Source organism: Mirounga angustirostris, unplaced genomic scaffold, assembly GCF_029215605.1.
Source record: "Mirounga angustirostris isolate CCGP_5_RB_7025 unplaced genomic scaffold, mMirAng1.0.hap1 SCAF_2, whole genome shotgun sequence".
NCBI lineage: Eukaryota > Metazoa > Chordata > Mammalia > Carnivora > Phocidae > Mirounga > Mirounga angustirostris.
In genome coordinates, this window is record NW_026991710.1 from 130,217,971 (window position 1) to 130,234,989 (window position 17,019).

At 39.2% G+C, this 17,019-nt stretch overlaps 1 protein-coding gene across 1 annotated transcript; it reads right to left on the minus strand.

The window, feature by feature from the left end:
- Positions 1–1,775: 1,775 nt before the first annotated feature.
- FGG (fibrinogen gamma chain) lies at positions 1,776–9,661 on the minus strand. The gene is made up of 9 exons (XM_064584033.1): positions 9,584–9,661; positions 9,440–9,484; positions 8,827–9,010; positions 8,622–8,715; positions 6,632–6,762; positions 6,180–6,313; positions 5,076–5,260; positions 3,291–3,568; positions 1,776–1,984 (listed from the first exon to the last, which is right to left on the minus strand). The coding sequence occupies exons 1-9, from the start codon at positions 9,659–9,661 to the stop codon at positions 1,776–1,778; spliced, it is 1,338 nt and encodes a 445-aa protein (XP_064440103.1).
- Between the last annotated feature and the right edge of the window lie 7,358 nt (positions 9,662–17,019).

The window sequence follows — 17,019 nt, forward strand, 5'->3', positions numbered from 1 at the left end:
CTGACAGGAGATGCTGTATATCCCAACAAAAATGGTGGCAGTGGATATAGAGAAGGAGAAGAATATAACAAATATTTAGCAGCAGGGCTTGGCAGGCTTGACGATAAGGGGAAGGAAGGCTAAGGAAGACTGGAAGATGAGCCGTTGGGTTGTTTGATGGACTAGAACAGGTTTGAGAGGAAGGAGGATACTGCTCTGTGAACTATCCCCACAGTCCAGCACAGTGGCTAGTACAATGAAGGCTTTCAGTAAGTGTTAGTTGAATGAACGCTTCACGCATACATAAATGAATGAGTACTACAAACAGTAAATCAATGTTCTTATCCCAGACCCTCACAGGTATTTGGTTGTATATCTAGAAGTTGATTTAATGCTTTTAACTCCTCATTAGGGTATTTTAAAATCAGGACTCATGACAACAAGGAAGTGAGAAAATTAGGGAAAAAATTGTGGAAAGGAAGACAATCCAAAGCCAAAGCTGAGGGCTATAAAACCGATCCTCCACTCATGAAATCAGCCAATTACTTTACAGTCAACTTTATGCCAACTTACATAGACTTTGCTATTCCTTACAGAAAGTTGCCAATTCCTATCTCTGGCTGCTAAAATCTCAATATCCCTGGATTCAGAATGAAGTTATGGTTCCATTCCAATCACCTCATCAGTTACCAGTGAGAGAGAGAGCAGATTGTTGCCTAAGGCTCGCTGTTCTGAATTGCATACAGTCCTCCCAAGGTGCCCACATCTGGCTACAGAGGTCTGGAGCTAAAAGGTTTTTCTGAGAGAATCCCCAAACAACCCTATAGGTCCAGTTGTATTTTGGGTACCATGAACCTTGGTTATGTGATTGTGACTTGTGTTTATGTTCTTATACCAAATTTTGTCTCTTAGGCCTAAACTGTATTCTCGGGTATTTGTCTTATATCCCCTGGAGGACAAAAGCTGTGATTTCCATTTTCTTTATGACTCCCTCAGAGTCAAGTATAAAGTTCAGTATAAACTAAGAACTCAGCAACTACTAACGATTGCCCACTTGGAATTACTGAATTGAAGGAAAATGATGGTTTTTAATGATCAATAAAAGGTACCATGTATCTAGTTTTAGGAAACAAAATGTTTATTGAAATGGCACGTAGATAAATTATCACGAGCATAAAACTGTTAGTGGAGTTCCCAACATGGGTTCTTTTTACTCTTAAAATGAAGTGAGGCTTTGTAAGTCCATTGTCCCAAAGGAAAAATATTATATTTCTCTGTTCAGATAAAGTCCTTTAAAAAAAAGCAGATCACTTTTGAAATGGTCTTTTAAATGTCTCCAGCCTATGACCAAAACAAAAATAAAAAGATATAATTCTCTCCATTTAAAAAGAAGAATGAAAGATGAATGACATGGAAAAAATACTTAGGCATTTGAAATGCGGGAATTTACTCTGAGTTTATTAAACTAAAACATTTAAGAAATAATATAAACAAGTCAGCAAGACAAAATTACATGTTATCATTAAAATGCAAAATATGGCAACACTTTTATTATTATATATTTAAGAAATAAGCTAAAATGTTCTTTTCTTAAATAAACAAATTTTAAAAAACTCTGAGTTCAGTAATTTGGAATATAATCCAAAGTGAGTTTTAGTTTCCATATAAGACTAAATACTCTTAGTAAAAGACTTAAAATTAATAAATATAATAAGAGAAAATGAAACTTTCAGAAAAATGACTGAAACTTTGTGGACTAACAGAAATTAACAGTTTAATTCTCAGGGTAAAATGACTTAGTCGTATTCTATTTCAACATGGTGTTCTGGTCCAACCTGTTTGGCTCCCCCAAGGTGGTGCTGCTGTCCTTCTCCAATGGCTAATCTGTTGAATGGGATTATCTTCATGGTAGTTTTCTTCATGGAATACCACCGGGATTGCCAAGTGGCCCAAATAATGCCATTATCATAACCATTAGGAGTAGATGTTTTTGAGTAAGTGCCACCTAAAACAAATTTTAGATGTATGTATAATTGCTCTTGAATTTCCTTACCTCAGGAAGTCTGTAAAGAATGGCCTGTTTGTTACAAAATACATTGTCACTTACATCAAATTTATCATTACCTACTATCTGAAAAATCCCTAAAGATTCCTAAAATCCTGATTTACAATTGAAGTACATTTATTATGAACCAACCTCTTATGTCTGTATTATACTTCTTGATCACATCCATACTTAAATGTGTTCCCTACTAACAGGGCTAGAACTCCAGATTTCCCCAATCAGTCTCTCTTCCTGAGCTTAGTCATCCTGGAATCAGCTATTATGGACCATCTGTCCACAAGCAAGTTAGAATGGCCGGAGTAACAATTCCTGATCATATGACCTCAGGTCACCTAAAAACACAATTTCACTGAAAAATATAGGACTTTAGAAAACAGTTCTGGAAAGTTATTTTACATTTACATTATATACTGAAGACTACATTGATTTGCCTTCTCCTTGTTCTTGGACACCAGATCTTATGTAATTTTGTAAAGGATTGTCTAAGTCCAATACTGGAGTGTACCATAGGCTATCAACATGGCTATTCTGAGTCGTGGTTTGTAGGTGCAAAGATATTTTAGGTTTCTTAAAAAAAAAAAAGAACGTTGTGAAAACCAAAAGGTAAATTTAAATAGCTTTTAAGAGGATTAGAATCATCTATTGGCTAGCACAGTACCCTGAAGAGGTAAAATTGCTTATCTTAATGGATCTTTCAGAATCAGTAGAGATTCCCCAACACATACTTGTTGGGTAGTAATAATCGTTTGTCAGTAAGTTTAGTGTTTAGAAGTATTCCTGCCTTAGAGCAAACTACAGCTTGCTACCCCCCTCTCTAAAATAAGTGCCTACACTTTTCAGGCTGGACTCCTTTTCTCTCAAGCTTTTTTTTTTTTTTTTTTTTTTTTACCATTACTTCCCTGCTCTTAACTCTGTTCCTTCACACTGGTTATATCTGTCACATAGCTCATGGGAAGCTGCACAAGACTCATGTGTTAACAAGCATAAATATGATAGTGTTAGTCCATCCAGATCACACATAAGTGTAGAAGTCTAGAAGAGATACCATAACCGTAAGTGGTGGATTTCTTACAGAGGGGCCAATTTATGTCTAAGTTTAGTATCCAATTCCGGTTTAAAATGAAGAACTATATAATAAGCCCCCAATCTCTGTACTAATTATTTCTCATTTTCTTATATTATTTTTTACCTTTCATAAAAATATAAACTATACACTCGTTCGTGTATGTAAGGAAGAGAGCCATACCTTGGTAATAAATTCCATTGAGGTGGCCTGCGTGACACTTGTTCATCCACCAACCAGACCCATCCTGTTCGGCACAGTTTCCTTCGTACTTATCATTGTCGTTGTCCCAGGTACTGAACTGCATGCCATTGTGGGATGTGAAAAATTTGTCACTAGGGTCATCGCCAAAATCATAGCCATCAAAGGCATCTCCAGCATCTCCACCAATAAAGTAGGCATACGTCAGGCGGTATTTGTCAGCTTCAGGTCCCACCTTGAACATGGCATAGTCTGCAGTACTATAAAGAAGGGAATAGAGACATCATATCTTGGCCCCCATTAGGGATCTCAGAAGTTCCCTTTTCCACAGGAAAATTGTTTGGAATTTTTAACTTTGCTTCTTAAGTCTGAAATGTGCTCATTGAATCAAATTTCCTGCAAATCTGGCAAGAGGCGATGGATGTGTGAACCAGTTCAGAACTCATCAACACCACCCAGAATCAGTCTAGAAGCCTTCAGGGCATCCCAATGAAAACTAAAAACATCAGCCATTTTAATGCTTTTTGCCTGTAGAATCCTAATATCAAATCCAGGTGTGTGGATGAATCTGACTAATTTCGTATTTTCCACCTTTAAGTAAGTGTTTAGCATTGCACACAGAGTTATCATAAACCACAGCAAATGACACTGAGTGATCATTAATTAATGCACCAAACTTGAAGGAACTCAGCTCTATTAGCCACTCGTGGCATCTTGAAGGATGAGGTCCGAAAGGGATTTTTCTTTCCCAAAGCAGCATGATAGTGACAAGAAGGAGGGCTTCCTAGAGCATCACATAAAAGAAATGGTCCCTGTGTGGCCCACAAAATATAAGCTGTCATTATATTTGAGAGATTCTTCCCTAGGAAAAAGCTGTGAATAAGGGCCAGAGAGCGATTCTTTCCTGGGAAAAAGTTGTGAATAAGGGCCAGAATTCTATGGAGTGCAGGAAAGAATGGGCTTTGGTGTATGAATAGAAATTTTCAGAAAATATTTAGCCTCTTCCTTAATCTCCAGTACTTGGAAATTGGGAGGTGTTCTCAGAGGAGAAGGTCTACTGACTATGGTACTTTCTGATTAAAAATACATGTTTGGAGACAATATATTTCATTATTTCATAAACATAACAAAATGATTAGATGTTTTTCTGAATTTTAACTAGGAATGCTACACTCAAACCTCCCAGGTAACTGTGAGCATAGAGGGGACTTTATCTCACCAAAGGAGCTAGCTGATTTAATTTTAGGGTAGCTCATGGATTGACTGAATGAATTGTCATTAAAGCACCAGGGAATTTGAAAAGTCTGGATTCACTTTTCAACCAGAACAGTCATTAAGAGGACAGGCTGTAGGGTCAAACTACCTGAGTTCAAATCCAAGTTTTACTGTTTACCAGCAACATGACCTTAGGAAAGTTAATCTCTAAAATGAGATTAATAATAGTATCTTCCTCATGAAATAATTAATTGGATTAGATTAAGTTTTAATTTCATGCTCATTGTCTGGTACAAATTAAGTGCTCAGTAAATATTAGCTATTAGTCTATATGTTTCCAGGGTAAGCAGATTACACCAAAACATTCTCCATCCTGGATGGGACCTATCTCTTTGAACTGCCCAAGAACCAAACCAACTCCTGGGGAAAATAGTTGGATGTGCCTTTTGCATTTGTCAGGCTGTCTTTGCTATTGGCCTATTGATAATTTGAAAGTGCACATTCCAGACAGTGTCTACAACAAAAAAAGCAGAAGTCCTTTCTAAAGAGTACCTGGTTCTGCCATTCCAGTCCTCCAACTGTATTCTTAATGCGTACGGTATGGCCGACTGTGTGCTGATCAAATGAATCTTCTCATTTCCCAGCCAAAATTCTGTGTTTCCAGTAGGAGACAGATGTCCAAATCCTTCTTTATATTGAATCCAATTTTTCTTGAAATTCAAACTGCCATCAAGCCTCTAAGTACACAATCGTATGGACAAAAGGAGTGGATTATCAGTGCACATAAAGAATATGCTATAAATATCTTGTTGAAAATCTGGACAGTATGATTCCACCACTTACTAAGTGAACTTGGGCAAGCTGCCTTAGTTTCCTCATCAGTAAAATTGGAATAATGATGCCTATTTCTTAGGGTTGTTGCAGGATTACACCAGAGAATTAAGAGAAGTACTGAAAAGAGTGTCTGGTACATAGCAAATTCTAAATCAGTGGTAGTTTTAAAAAGGCACGTAGAGGACTTCAGAACCCCAACTTGATATTGCTGATTTTTATACTGATGGTGGAAAGGTTAACTCATTGCTCAATCTGTGTATGCCAAACAGCACTTCCAGCACTCACTCTCTCTGAGCGCCCCCTGCAGGATTAGTTGAAACAGTGATCAAAGATCAACAGATGGTTAAAAGATCTGCAATGGGTCTCTGGCTCTGGCAGAGGCAACAGAGGGCCCTTGTCTTGGAATAGCCCAACTGTATCCTCTGGGGGACTTTGTCTTTTCATGATGGGCAGCCTTAGATCTTGATCTACCGGATGCAAGAGGTCCGTTTTAGTTCTTTGCCATTCCGAGACTGTGATTACATGCTCTCATGAATCTAGAACATCAGTGCCAACATAGTGTAGAGTCAATAGCACAGATTGGAACAAGACTGCCTGGGTTCCAATCTGGACTCTGTTACTTATTATGTGACCTTGGGCAAGTTGCTGAACCTCTTGTGTCTAAATTTCCTCCTCTATAGAGGTAATGATTGTACCTCATAGGAAAATTGGGGAATTGTGAGGACTAATTGAGTTCATGTTCACAAAGTGCTTGCAAAAGTTTCTGGCATAGGGCGGAAGTTGATCTGGTGTTTATTACATACACATGGGGAGGGGAAATACCTTCTGCAGCACTGTCCATCCATTTCCAGATCCATCAATTTCACAGTAGACCAGGAACTGCTGCTTAGCTTTCAGAGGTTCGATAAAGTAAAGCCCACTCTCCTTGGCCCCCTTATTGGCAATGTCTTGACAATCTGAAGGAAGCAGAGAAGGAGGAAAAGAAGGAGAATAGTTTTACTGTGGTTTGAAATTCATGTAAGACTGTACCAGCCTTCATAATGAGCTTTTCACAGTGTTGCAAACTATTCACATCCCAAGAAGCATTTTCTTACTTCTCGCATCATCATTCCTTTCAAACTAGTTTTAGCTACTCAAGAAAAGTCTAAGCAATTGAACACTTTAGATTTAATTGCTAAACATTTCCAAATTATTCCTATACATTCCTAAACATTCTCCTTTGCTTTATATATTTGCTGTGATAAGAATCATTCCAATATAAGCCTTTCACTTACCTTTCCCAGTTATATCATGTATTTGTACTGTGTCTCTGCAAGGTTCCTGACACTTTGCTTCAAGCTGGGCTACCTTCTGTTTCAGGTTATTGATCTTTTGGTTATTTGAGTTATATATTTCCTGTAAAAATCTACAAGCAGAAGAATAAGTTAACGGAGTATTCCTTTCAGATGAGTAATTCTGTATTTTCTTTACAAAATATGTTCTCAAGAAGTAATTGCTGATAAATTACTTCATCCTTGGAAAAGTCATAAAATTATGTTACTGAATTGAGATGAGTTAAAGTTCTAAGCTTTTTGGGAAGGAAAATAACAGAGTCCTGGTCAATAAACGATGGCATCTTAAGCAGTCATCCCAACTTTTTTTTTAAGTAGGCTCCACGCCCAGCATGGAGCCCAACGTGGGGTTTGAAACTCAAGACCCTGAGATCAAGACTTGAACAGAGATCAAGAGTGGGCTGCTTAACCAACTGAGCCACTCAGGTGCCAGGGTCAACCAGATTTTTAACATTCTGCATAAAGGGCAGCAGATAACAACCTACGGAGTGAGGAACCTGGTTAATAGGAAGACCACCTGATGTTTCTTAGGACAGAATATTCACAGGGAAAGAAAGACTCTGCTCAGTAATTCACATGGGCCAAAGCTATTCCTTTCACTGTAGATCTCCTAAGGATCTATTTATGGACTTCAGTCTGTGACTTACATGGGAAACGAATCTGGGGCATTATTTTACATAAAATAAAACAACAGACACTTTGTCTTTCTTTTTAATGTTTCCATTTACATAGCTTTGGAAAGAGTCTGAGGGAAGTAAAAATCTGTTTTTGTAGTTTCTCACAGGGTTGCTTGTACATATTCAGAAATGACAGAAAACTATCTACAACGCATGGACCATTTTATCTTTCTTTGAAGTAAAAGAGAATAGAAAAACTATTTGACCACTTTTTTTTCTCTCCTTAGCCTTAGAAAATTTCTGCACAATAGTCTCCTTGAACTTCAGTGATGGGCAATAATAATGCAAATTATAATGTTAATAATAACCCCCAAAATAATAATGGCCTCTGATACCAAACAGAAGATAGATCCCTTCTGGATCACTTCAGCCGCCATTTATCTCAAATTTCTCTTTTTTTTTTTTTAAAGATTTTATTTATTTATCTGAGAGAGAGAGAATGAGAGAGAGCACATGAGAGGGGGAGGGCCAGAGGGAGAAGCAGACTCCCCGCCGAGCAGGGAGCCTGATGCGGGACTCGATCCAGGGACTCCAGGATCATGACCTGAGCCGAAGGCAGTCGCTTAACCAACTGAGCCACCCAGGCGCCCTATCTCAAATTTCTTACACTACTTTGAGAACAACTGCGGGGGAAAAATTTGAGTAAGAAACTAAACTGTCTCTGAGACCCTATCTGTGATTCACAGACCCAAGTCTGTGATTCCCTGGGAAGTTGTCGACAGAGACATTTTACTTTAAAGTGAAGAGAGAATACAAGACTCCAGGTTCAGTGTGGTTCACAATTTTTGTTATGCTTGGCTTCTTAAAAAACGTTTTTTTCTGCTCTGCCTTCAATATAACATACTATTGTAGCCAAGATCCTCCCTCTACCTCTGCTTACTAATTCCCCACCACCAATTTGTTGGCATTTTTATTAAAAGAATTTCATTTTCAACAACCAAGTTCCCATCAGTTTGAATTCATGTTGTAAGTCCAAGATGGGTGAGGGGTGACCACTTTGATAATTCTGGTCAACACAGCATTTGAGAACATCTAGAACACCTTTCTCCCATATGATTATTAAAAAGCAATTCTAACCCCATGAGGTTCATAGTGCACTAAAAACTCCTACCTCCACTGTGTTCAAGGTGGTCAGGCATAATGCCAATTGGATTTTGTAAGTGCGGAAAAATAAAAAGGTTACTTCCACTGAAGCTTGGAATATTGAAAAAAAACTAAGTCCACCTTGGAGAGTAAATGAAAACAAAAATGGTTACCGAATATTCGATTCGTGTGATCCAACCATTGCCTCGTATTTTATAATTTCTTCCATCATTTTCTTGGAATCCTTGGTAGCACTCACGATCCTGCCTGTAATAAGGGATCAGAGACATAAGAAGATGTGAGCAAATGGAGCCACTGAAGCAACAGCAAAGGAACATCACAAAACATGGTCTCAGTCAGCAGTATTTCGTTTCTCACTTGGCTTTGGTGGCTCATTGGGGTTATAGGTGACTTGGAATGATTTGATCACTTCTTTAGCTTCTGCTGTTTTGTTTTCAGTTCGTCTGAAGAGTTCTTCCAAAGACTGCAGATCCTTGTCTACCTCGGTTTGGTAAGTGGACAGGAAGTCTGCAATTCCACAGGTAGTTGGGCAGTAGCTACCCTGAGAATACAATAGAGTGATTAGAAATCTTGATTTAAGAAAAGACTGCATAAAATCTGCTAATAAAAACAGGTAAGACCTAGACGATGTTTAAAAAAAAAAAAGTTATATTATTTATTTATTTTTTAAGATTTTATTTACTTATTTGACAGAAAGAAACAGCGGGACAGGGAACACAGGCAGGGGGCGTGGGAGAGGGAGAAGCAGGCTTCCCGCCGAGCAGGGATCCGGATGCCGGGCTCGATCCCAGGACCCTGGGATCATGACCCGCGCCGAGGGCAGACGCTTAACGACTGAGCCACCCAGGCGCCCCCCCCCCCCCCCCCGCTCCAAAAACCTTAAAATGCCAAATGATTTTTGTGAGAGAATCCCTTCCTTGCTCCGCCCCTCCCCACTTGACACACGGTGAGAAACACGAAAACTACTTACAAATCTTTCATCTAAGATGCAGCAGTTGTCTCTGGTAGCAATGTACTGGAGGAGAAAAACAGAGATGTCACTAGTGTATCATATATTTTCTTGCTTTTCAGCTGTCCGTGTAACACAACGATGCTCTAGGAACAGCATACTTACTGCCAGGCATGTCGAAGGGAGCAGTAAAAAAGTATAGAAGTAGAGAACCAAACCCTGGTGCTTCGAGGACCAAGTCATGGTGCCGGGGCGCCCGGTGCTCCGAGCCCTGTTCTGTCAACACTGTGGCCTCTGGGGCTCCACTTGTCCCTTTATGTAAGCCCCAAGGGTGGCCAGCACGGCCAGTGGCTGGGGTTGATCACGGGGCCTTCTTTCCAGCACGGCGGGGAGGTCTCTCCCAGCCTTTTCCTCATCCTGGCTCCCACCCCATACTCAGTCAGGTTCCCAGCTTTGGCACACGGGTGTAAGCTCCACCTTTTTGGCTCGGCTCAAACTTTCTCCCCCTGAAGTGCACATGCATCTGCAAAGGCTAGTGAAGCATTAGCCCTTGCTGTGCAGAGGGAGGGGGCCGGGAAGCTGCGTGTTGCAACCTCTTCCAGTACGGGGCTGAGAGCAAACACGGAGGGCTGACCTCGACCGGAACAAACCCGCCCCAACCTGAAGATGAAGCCTGGTGCCATAATCCTACTTAGCGCAAGTCCTTTCTTGGCCAAGGGAGGAGGTAACATACCTATTTTTAACCTGGGGCTGTGGCAGGAGGAGCCTTTGCCTGCCTGGTGGAAGCAGCAGGTCCCAATTGGGCAGTATTCCTAGGAATGAATGAATGACCTGGAAATATATTCCTGCCCCTCTGTATTGACCATTTTCTTTGTGGGGTTTTTTTTTTTTAGTTGAGATGTAATTGATTGATAACATTACATTAGTTTCAGGTGTACAACATGCTGATTCCATAGTTGTATATATTGCAAAATTATCACCATCATAAGTCTAGTTAACATTCACACGTGGTTACAAAGTACTTTTTTCCCCCTCCTATCAAGAATTTTCAAGATCTACTCCCTCAGCAACTTTCAAATATGCAGTGCAGTGTCATTAACTATAGTCACCATGTGGTACATTATATCCCCAGGTCGTGTTTTTTTTTTTTTTTTTTTTTTAAGATTTTATTTATTTATTTGACAGAGAGAGACACAGCGAGAGAGGGAACACAAGCAGGGGGAGTGGGAGAGGGAGAAGCAGGCTTCCCACCCAGCAGGGAGCCCGATGTGGGGCTCGATCCCAGGACCCTGGGATCATGACCTGAGCCGAAGGCAGACGCTTAACCAACTGAGCCACCCAGGCGCGCCCCCCTCCCCTCCCCGCCCCAGGTTGTGTTTTATAACCAGAAGTTTGTACCTTTTGACCAGCTTCACCAGTATGTTGACCACTTTCACAGGCTCTCCCATTTGCAGTGAGCATTGAAGCTCCACTCTTCCCTTTGCCTGGAAGAATTAGCTGGTGTGGCACCACATCTACCACAGAGTGGAAACTGGAGCCTACTCTGTTTTCCCTGAGGATCCATCTTGTCACCTCAGAGGAAAACCTGGATATAGGGGCTAGGAAACTCCACATCCCATATATGTGACTAGAAGCATAGCTGGAGGAAAAGGGCAAAATGAGATCTTGAGGAGGGGCTGTCCCTTTTCACTCTGCCCCTAGAGTTTCCTTGTATATTGGGAAAACATGTTTATCTTCATCTCTTATTGATAATTTATAATTTGCATTACCACTATTATTAATACCCCTGTTTTTTATTATCCCTCATTTTGTCCTCTGACACCAAGCTTAGTGCAAATTTTCATTAAATATATTAATGGAAGAAATACATCTAGATTGAAAAAAATACTAACACTTCGTTGTTTAATCCTTACAAAGGAGTATTCATTTTGACTTAAAACAGATAAATGTTCCTACTCGGTAAATAATCCACAATCATCATAACAAAGTGAATATAACAAAATCAAGTGTGTTGCCTTTTCTTTCCCTCTTACTAGCTGTCCTCTCTGACTTACCAGTTATTGCCAAACACATCACCATACCCCCAACCCATCTTCTTCACCCTCCTTCCTTATCACTCATCTAATTTGTTGTCAAAACTTGCTATTAAAACTGTTTTCCCACTGTCGCTTCTACTTTCTTTCTACTTTCTATTTCCACGGCCAACACCATAGAGGAGGCCTTTTTATTTCTTGTCTACACTGCTTGTGTAGACTGCCTGTTAACTTACTTCACTTCCAACATTCCAGTCACTTCCTCCTCCAAACCATTTGTCACACTGTTGGCAGATTCCTCTTCCTATAAATGTAGCTCTGATCCTGACATTCACCTGCTCAAAACCTTTAATGACTTCCTATCTTCTATCATAGTGAATGTAAACATAAGAAATGTCCTTCCTTTCACTGCACTTTCTCTCTTGATTCTATTTCCAATACCCTTTAGTCCAGCCAGACTGAGTTGTGTAACATCCCCTTAGGATGCACCATCTAGTCCTACCTTTCACATGGTGTTCTTCCTATTACATGTCACTCCGTCTGCCTGGATTGACTTCATATACACTCCTGCATCCTACACAACCTTAAGGCCCTGTTTTATGATTCCTACCCCTCCAAAACTGAAACCCCAATTCTGGAGGCCAGCTCTACCTCTTTCATAGCACTTAGAGCAATTTTCTGTTGTATATATACATGCTGTAGCTGCCTCATTAGATTGTAAACTTAATTTCATGAGTATTGCACCAAGCAATATTTAACACTCAGTAATGACTTGATGACATTGAATTGAAGTGGGCTGAAAGTAAGTCTTTAAAATTATTCAGTTATGGCATTAGCCTGGTGTTAGGACAATTAGGAAGCTATCTGGGGAAAAAAATTAAGTGTCATGTGTACCTAACTTCTTAAGCCAAAAACAAATTCCAGATTAATGGGCACCTGGGTGGCTCAGTTGGTTAAGTTTCTGACTTTTTTGGCTCAGGTCACAATCCTGGAGTCCAGGGATGGAGCCCTGCATTGGGCTCCCTACTCAGCAGGTAGTCCACTTCTCCCTCTGCCCCTCACCCCGCTTGTGCTCTCTCTCTCTCTCTCTCAAATAAATAATAAAATCTTTTTTAAAAATTCCAGATTAAATAAATATTTAAATATAAAAATACTAGAGTACTGTGAATTGTGTAAGACTGATGAATCACAGACCTGTACCTTTGAAACAAATAATACATTATGTGTTAAAAGAAAAAAAAAAGAAGATAGTAGGAAGGGAAAAATGAAGGGGGGGAAATCAGAGGGGGAGACAAACCATGAGAGACTATGAACTCTGAGAAACAAACTGAGGGTTCTAGAGGGGAGGGGGGTTCGGGGACGGATTAGCCTGGTGATGGGTATTAAAGAGGGCACGTACTGCATGGAGCACTGGGTGTTATACACAAACAATGAATCATGGAACACTGCATCAAAAACTAATGATGTATGGTGATTAACATAACATAATAAACTAAAATTTAAAAAAAATACTAGAAAAATAATGAGAGAAATCATTCATAATACTTGAGTATGGAAGGTCAATTTAAATATGACACAAAACCCCAGAAAAGGTTGTTGAATTTTGACTACATAAAAAAACTTCCTAGCCAAACAAAACAAAACACTATATACAAAAGGCAAAATACAAAAGACAACAGAATATATATACATGCATGTTAGCATATACACCAAATATCATTTAAAGATTATACACTAGAGTCTACAGAGGTAGAAGAATGAAGGACAAAGTTGGGGAAAAGGCTTCATTTTTTCTGTATACTCTATCTTTAGAATTTTGAATCTATGCACATTTTACTTCCCCAAAGTACATATAATTAAAACATGTAATTAACGATCATTCACAATGATTTATTTGTTGTATTAGTAACTATTTCTTGATTCTTAAAAATTTAAATATAAAAGATGACAAAAGGATTGCCATCTAAGGAGAATGTAGCCCTATTGAAGAGAATATGCATACGTAGTTGTTAAGAGCTCCGGAGTCCATCTGCCTGGGTTTAAATCCCATTTCTACAACCCACAAGGTATGTCACTCTGTACAAGCCACTTAACCTCTCTCAGTTTCAGTATCTGTGTTGATAAAATAGAAATCATATTTATAATATAATGCCTACTTCATAAGATTGTTACCAGGATTCAATGAAATAATGTGCTGAGCACATTGCCTGATTAATGGAAAGTGTTAAGTAATGCTTATAAGCATCAAGTGAAAATTGGAACTTGTAAAAATAAGTACTTCATTTCATAAAATTCTAAGATTGACCATTATTGGTAGATTTGGCTCATGGGGAGCAAGCTTTGTTGTTCAGGCTATAGAAAGTTTTCTTTAGTAAATGACCTATTGTAACTAACCGCAGTTTAATTCTGTAATGCTCCCCAAAGAAGAAAGCATCTGGTTGTCTAATTTAGGTGGAAATTCCATCAAAATTAATTCCGCCATTCCAAGATGAAATGCTAATGGAACTGGACTGCATGCCTTGTGAGAAGGTGTACTTCCTATTAGTACAAGAGTTCATGCAGAATGTGTTCCGACAGAGCCTGTTGTCACAGTGGTTCTCTTTGCTGAAGACCATCAAGTGTTGCTTTGTTGAATTTAAGGTAACAAGTCATTACTTTGTGTTAAATTTTATATTTATACACACATACACATATATAAAATCTCATAAGCACAAGGTTGATAGACACTTAAATTGAGGAAATTGGACATTCGCTCATATCCAATTTTTTTAAGTAGGGCACCACTCTGGGTGTGGAACCTAATGTGGGGCTTTTGAATTCACTACCCTGAGATCAAGACCTGAGCTGAAATCAAGAGTCAGACACTTAACCGACTGAGCCACCCAGGTGCCTTGTATCATATCCAACTTGAGAAGTATAGTACTTGTATTTTCGGCTTTTACTGACTTGCATTGGACCTGAAATGCATAATCATACTTTTAGAGAAAAGGCTTGCTTTTTGCCACAATCTCAATCAGAATTTTATTAGATAAGATGCTCTTTGAGAGGAAATGACCAACAGCGATTTAGTAGCCTACATTGGCCCTGCATTCAGTCTGGTATCTCTTAGGTTTGTTAAATTTTAACCAGTTATTCTCTTCCACATTTGGGCCATTTTTTTCTCTGATAAATTATAAATGATTAATGAATTCCAGGAAAGAAGAATATTTGTTAAGTCAGATTTCTTCTACTTCTAGGTCCATTTTCTGAGGAAATAGCCTGTGTAGTGTTTAAGCCAGAATTAACATTTCATTTAGTTCAGAGGTCAGTGGGTCTGTTTATTGAAATAATAATCTCCCAAATTGCCTATTACCCAACTGTTTGTGCTCTGATTTGAAAATACAACATCTGCTAATGGTCTTCATATATTGATAGTTTACTCTATGAACCCCTTGTCTGTCTTGTTCATCTGTGCTCCAGAATTGTTTGCTGAATTTGTATTTGATTATGTAGAGTTAATGTAAGACTTCTTGACCTGGTGACAAGTGACACAGACATACAGGAATAGAAAAAGAGCCACAGATTTTGACCATCTTCTTTACGCTTGATGTCATGCTGTGGTTTAGCTGTTGCCATTTTGTATATTCTCTCATTTAATCCTCATAGCAAGTGGAAGAGGTAGATATTATTATCTGCACCTTTTAAATGTGCAAAGAGAATCTTTGAGAGGTTGTGGTGGCCTACGCAAGGTCACTGTGCCAGAAAAGAAATTCAAATCCACGAGCCCAACAACTGAGCTCTTAACCATGACTCTGAATAGAATCATGAAGCTCTTCTTAACCTAAGGTAATATTCAGGTACAAGATGTTATTTTGAGAAGCAAAGTTATGGACTGACAGAATGCGTTCCTAGTGAAGTTTATGGATTAAAAAAAAATAATGTGTGTGCACAGATATCTAAGTATGTCCGTGTATGGTTGTAGGAACATATATTTACCTCTATCTTATCTATCTAATCTGCTTATCTTCTCTGAGTTAGAGACAAAGTTGGCTAGGCAGTCTTTTATAGTCTTTCTTAAACTTGGATTTTTATTGTCTTATGATACTTGAATTTTCAGTCCAATTTTAGATGGAAGCCTTTTTTCAATGCTGACTACATCATTCAAGTTGAATAAAACTTGATGAATTGGGGCGCCTGGGTGGCTCAGTTGGTTAAGCGACTGCCTTCAGCTCAGGTCATGATCCTGGAGTCCCAGGATCGAGTCCCGCATCGGGCTCCCTGCTCGGCGGGGAGTCTGCTTCTCCCTCTGACCCTCCTCCCTCTCATGCTCTCTCTATCTCATTCTCTCTGTCTCAAATAAATAAATAAAATCTTAAAAAAAAAAAAACTTGATGAATTAAATTCTCTCTGTAGATTAAAGGAAGATACAACCATTAGGTGGTCCAAGGAAGCTCAGATCAATGCTAGCAATGATATTTCTATTTTTTTTAAGATTTTATTTATTTATTTGACAGAGAGAGACAAAGTGAGAGAGGGAACACAAGCAGGGGGAGTGGGAGAGGGAGAAGCAGGCCTCCCGCTGAGCAGGGAGCCTGATGCGGGGCTCGATCCCAGGACCCTGCGATCATGACCTGAGCCGAAGGCAGATGCCTAACAACTGAGCCACCCAGCTCCCAGGTATTTCTATTTTTCTAATAAATATACTATTTTTAGGTACAAGCTCAATTTATAGCCTCCCTCCACAGAATTGGATTTCCTTGAAGTAGGCAGAAAGAAAATGACCTGTTGACATGTTGAAAATCAACCCAGCCAAATTGTAAAAATATCCCATTAAGGGAAACAACCTCATCAGTTAGTATATTTGCTTTGTTTGTAAAAATAGCCCAGGGAAAGTGAAAATGAAAATGTTTTCTTGATAGGCTCTGAACAATGTGCTTTTAGTTTCAGTATGTAAATCAAAGTCAGAAAAACAACGTGGGACATGCAATATGGAGTTCTCACTGGGGGCTGGGCAGCAGGCACAGGTTGGGCTTTGAGCTTCATAACTTCATCAAGTTACATCACAAGTATCAATTAGGACATCTGGCCTAGGGGCAGGGGTGTTCAAAAGTGCTATAGATGGGATTTTAGAAAATTAAGCAACTTAGAGAAAGAAGGATTATCCCAATCAGAATTGCATTCAGAGCCAAATATGGCCAAGAAGAAGCCATTTTTAATACCGCTGGACTTTAAGAAATGTTCTGAGACTGCCCTGAATTCAGACAAATCAATGTTAGGTTTAAGTGCCAAATTGGTCTCTATTACTGAGTTCCTGGTTTGCTGCTTTCTATCTTCATGTAATCTACCATAATCTACCATTTGAGATCCCTCACCCTTTGAAACAATTCTCCCCACTGAATGTGATCAGCAGAAGATAGCAAGAACAACTGAGTATGGTTTAAAAAAAAAATGACAAAGGGGCCAAGTAACATTCACAAAAATATGCTCTAGAGAGACAGGACCTTTTAACCCTCTGAATAGAGATACTAACCTATGGTGAAAGGGACAGCACTATGTTTGAGGAGAACTCTGGTCATTTTGTCAAATAAA